Here is a 5141-nt window from a genome sequence, read left to right on the forward strand (position 1 = left end):
GGGCTGCCCCACGCAGCGGTGGGTGGCGTGTGATGTAATTTTCGAGGCAGATATAAATATCGTCCGCCAGGGAGAAAAAGCGGCATGGCTGAGCAGTGTCAGTACAAGAGGAACGAAGTCTTCTCCACTCCATTCGTCTGTCGGACTCCCGACTTGGAGCGAACTACTTGTTCAACGGAAAGAGAAATCACAATAAAATAAAGGAAAAAAAAAAAAAAAAAAATCAGAATAACCAGTCCATGCAGCACCACCAGCGGGCAAGGCGGCGCAGATAATAATTCAACTCTGCAAGTGTGAGTTTGCATCTCCCCCTGCAATCTTCAATCTTCATTCGTCCTAAGAATCCGGAGGACGCGGAGGAACCACTTCTATTAAGACTTAATAAGTTCACTGGACTCCTCCAAAGCACGTGTGACATCTTGACCGGGACCAGGATGACCGTTCAGTCGGCCCTGTGGCCAGTGCTGCTCTTCGGACTGGTGTCCAGTGTGGTGCGCTCCGCTCCCCTGTCTGGTCGCCACAACGGCACCCTGGAGAGACACTGGGAGACTCTCTACTCCCGCTCCCTGGCTCGGATCCCCGGGGAAAAGAGAGAGACCAACCGGGACAGTGACTATCTCTTGGGCATCAAGAGGCTCAGGCGGCTCTACTGCAATGTGGGCATCGGCTTCCACATCCAGGTCTTACCTGACGGCAAGATTACAGGAGTTCACAACGAGAATCGATACAGTAAGTTGTGAAGCTGCATGATGATCATGATGTGCACGAAGAAGTTTTCCTTTCCTTTCTATTTCCCACCAGCAGAAGTAGTAAGTACGTAGTCTCAAGACTGGCAGGGGTGGGTGACTCCTATATTTGCAGCTTTTTTTTTAAACATTTTTTTCTGCGACCCATGATCTGACAGTTTTATTCACGATCGCGTCTCTAAATGAAAGTGCGCATTTTGTAATCCGCGTTGCACTCAGTTTCACAAGTGCTTTTCACCATCATCATCGCGTTTTCACTTCGTTTGCACTTGTCGTTTTCACTCATGCGTTTTTAGCTCTATGATCTAGTTTTTTTTTTGTCAAGTTTCTGCGTTATTCAGGTCAGTCAGTTCTCAACGACTGTAAAACTGTACATTTTACACACATTTCCTGATGAAGCACCTAATTTGTGATATTACCTACACCACCAGGCTTACTTTACTGTAAAGCATGGTGCTATTACCCCACACGTGGCATCTTTTGATGCGCATTTCTAATCAAAAGATGCCACGTGTGGGGTAATAGCACCATGCTTTACAGAAAAAATATTCTGACATTTATAGTCAATATTGTGGTGTGAAAAAGTTATTTGCCATGGGAGAATTTGTCATTTATTGTCATTATAAGTGTGAAATTGTTTTGACACAAGGGGAACTATCTGTGTCTTTGTAAAGCACATACTAAAGGACTTAAAATCATGTTGCATCTTATATGAACAAATGATTAACTGGTTGTTTCTCTAATAGCTGCAGGACACAGTTCATGTTTGGAGCTATAACTTTAGAGGACTTTGCAGGGCCTTTAAAATAGTACTAATCATGCGCTTGCTTGAGCAATTTGTGTGGTTTCTTCTTTCTGAATTGGGGAAAAAATGCTCCAAGCAGTATCTTCTGGTGTCAGAAAGAATCAGGTGTGCATGTACTTTAACATCTGGAGGCTTTCTAATAGATGGCTGCACAAGGCCCTGATTCAATCAGCCTACAAACTGGTTTGTCCGGTATGTCCCATTAATTAGGACTTGTGTCATCTACTTATTTTTGGTTGCTTACATGTGTAGCCAACACTTTAAGCTCAAATTTCTTTTAAAATGAGTCAATCCCTTGTCAATATCCATGTTAATTCCCAAATCTAGGAAGCAAAGATAGACATCTGTTATGGGGTTAACCTTATGGCCTCATAACTTTCCAGTGAAATATATATGTGAATGATATTGGCAGATACAAGAAATGAGAAACATGTCAGCTGTTAAGGAAGCAGTATACAGTGTCCACACTGAAGGCTAAAGGGATGTTTATGTTAAAATGTTAAAGCCCCTTTGATATTGAAAGACTCTTTGGTACTGCTAAACCTATTTTGAGACACAATATAAAGTCAAAGGGTATATGTGTCTGGATTTACAGCAATATCAATAATCCATAGCGAGACCAAATAAACATGGTACATCAGTATGTAGCAGGAACTTTTGATAACAACTATAAAACCACACTGTCTGCTACCAGAAAAAGTTAAACTGGATTCTTTTTTGCTTGAGACTGGTAACAGCCAAGATCTTGATGCCAGACAGTTGACGGACAATTGGTGAGAATACAATCCCAAACAAGATGCACTAACGTGTACATGGGTCATGAAATGGTTAGAGCGTCTGCCTTTGTATCCAAAGATTGCAGGTTTGAATCTCTCCTTTGGCCCTAGTACCCTTGAGCAAGGTATGTAACCTAAAATCCTCCAGTAAAGCTTACGCAGCTGTACAAGTGGGTAAATTATTGCAATGGGCTTAACATTGTAAGTGGCTTTGAGAAAAAGTGTCAGATAAATTTAAATGTGTGCACAAAAGCCGACACCTCTCTTGCTCCGGGCTCCGGCACTGGCACAGTTACCCATTCATACGTGTGGCAAGTCTTGCTGTGTTCAGGGCTGTTGTGTTTTACACTGAAGGTTGTTGGTTCTAATCCCACTTCTCCTGTACTTCATGGTTAAGATGCTTACTCTGTATTCATGCAGCAAGAATACAGTATACAAGCGTAACTTGCAAAGTTCATTATTTAACACCGTGTGTCGCCTTGAATAAAGGTGTCATCCAATATATCTCTTAGTAATAATAACATAAATAATATCAAATAATATGCGAGAGATACATGCCAGTCTGTGAAATCTACGGCTTTTCCAAGTCGGAAATGATCATTTCCTTTGTGGGGGACGGTCAAGTGGCTCGAAAATAAACATTTTCCCTGCCTATTTCCAAATACATAAATCAAATTACACAACGGTGTCTTAACCGAGAGCGGAAACTGTAGTCACCCGATTCGGAAGAGGATTAGAAATAAACACAGTAATTTGTTTTCTTTGTTGTTCATTTCAGGTCTTCTGGAAATATCTCCGGTGGAGAGAGGGGTTGTTACCCTGTTCGGCATCCACAGCGGTCTATTTGTGGCCATGAACAGCAAGGGGAAGCTGTACGGATCTGTAAGTAGAGGATCTGCGTTGGGGCTTTTCCCCGCTGTTTGTGGATGCTGTTATCGCGGGTCCGAGACACAGCCCCCCCACTCCCCCCACCCCACCCCACCTCGCATGGCTGCCCTGTTTTCATTGTGGGTCGGATAAGCGGAGGAACGTCGGCGCACTCGATCACTGAGACCATTGAGACTTGGCGCATTCCATTCTTGGCATCGCCAGCCACCGAAACGCCTCCACTGTCCCCGAAGGACCACCCGTATTGCGGGCTGGGCTCATAAACACAATGCCCCCCGTGGCTTCCTGGGCTGCTCCACCAGCTTGTCAAACCTTTCTGCGCATCATTCCGTGCACGGGTGCGATCACCTACAGTACACCTGGACTCATTTAACTGATGCCTTTCTCCAAAAAGGGCTTCCAAAGATCAAGCCGCTTACAACAAATTCACCTTTTTATACAACTGTACAAGTTATACTGCAACAATTTTAGAGTAGATGCTTTGTGCAGGTTTACTACATCACGAAATGGGTTTCAAACTTGAGTCCTTGGAGTAGAAGGCAGTGGCCGCAACAAGCGTGCCACTTGCTTCCTCTCTTGTCATTACCATTAACTGTTATTTAACTGAAGCCTTTGTTCAAGATGGCTTACAATATAAATCAGCTTTGTAATGACTTACTCAACTCAGCCACAGGAGCTACCAACCTTCTGTTTTACATATATTTACTCACTTATCTGATGCTTTTCTCCAAAGTGACTTACAATGTTAAGCCATCTACGATTACTCCCCCTTATATACCACTGGGTAATTTTACTGGAGCAATTTAGGGTAAGTACCTTGCTCAAGGGTACTACAGCTGGAGGTGGGATTGAGGTCCAAAGTCAACAGCTCTAACCACTACGCTAACAGTTGCCCTCTATTTTATGTCCAAGAACTTTATGTACGGTGATCAACATTACAGTTTATTACACTGGTATAATAGCATTTCCACTACTTACAGATAGTATTAGCAGGGTGTTGTCTAAGGCAGCAGGTAGTATAGTGCTTAGAGCTGTTACCTTGGAGATTCCTGCTCTGAAATGTACCCCTGCTGTAGTACAGCACTCCTTTTGTCAAAATGGTAGGGTATCTCTCGGTTCCCCACTGTAATTACAGAATGTCAAAATTGGTTATTTTTGTGTTCGGTAAATTTATGTCAATTAATCTTACAGAGGAACAGTGGATAGCGCAGTGTTTCGGGCTGTCGCCTTATAATCTGAAGGTTCCTGGTTTGGATCCACCTCCTGCTATAGTACCCTAGAGAAAGTACTAACACCGAATTTCCGGGAAGAATACCCTGCTGTATAAATGTGTAAATCATTGACACAGATACGAACCAAATCAAAGTTCCTTACTTATTATTTCGCATATTTCAATTTCTCATATATCAGGCAATAAACGTATAGAGCAGAAATGTTTTTTTGAAAAAGTTATTTATGCCTTTTGTGTTCTTTGGTCTTCTCTTTTTCCAGAGTCATTTCAGCGACGAGTGCAAGTTTAAAGAGAAGCTGCTGGCCAATAACTACAATGCATACGAGTCAACAGCCTACCCAGGGATGTACATAGGACTGAGCAAAACGGGCAAAACAAAAAAGGGCAACAGAGTCACTCCTGCGATGACAGTGACACACTTCTTACCTAGGATCTGAGTGGCTGTCCTTACACCATACCTCAGTGCATGGACAGGGAACGGGGACACAAACGATGCACTTTCAAAACTGAGCTTTATGCAATACTAGGTGTATCATATTTAATTTATTTAAGTATGTGTATATTGTGCAAGATGTGTATTTATTTTTTTTTGTTTGAGACTTTTATATTTTCTGGGAAACTGGTCTGCCAGTAGTGGGGTAAAAGTAAGAAATTCACTGGTTTATTTAATTGTCTTTTTTTTTCTTCATTAATGT

At 42.5% G+C, this 5141-nt stretch overlaps 1 protein-coding gene across 1 annotated transcript; it reads left to right on the forward strand.

Moving 5' to 3' along the window:
* The first annotated feature begins 434 nt into the window (after positions 1–434).
* On the forward strand, positions 435–4923 carry fgf4 (fibroblast growth factor 4). The gene is made up of 3 exons (XM_018763491.1): positions 435–729; positions 3106–3209; positions 4707–4923. Exons 1-3 carry the CDS (start codon positions 435–437, stop codon positions 4881–4883), a joined length of 576 nt encoding a protein of 191 aa, XP_018619007.1. The 3' UTR covers positions 4884–4923.
* The last annotated feature ends 218 nt before the right edge of the window (positions 4924–5141 follow it).

Source organism: Scleropages formosus, chromosome 11 (assembly GCF_900964775.1).
Source record: "Scleropages formosus chromosome 11, fSclFor1.1, whole genome shotgun sequence".
Lineage (NCBI taxonomy): Eukaryota > Metazoa > Chordata > Actinopteri > Osteoglossiformes > Osteoglossidae > Scleropages > Scleropages formosus.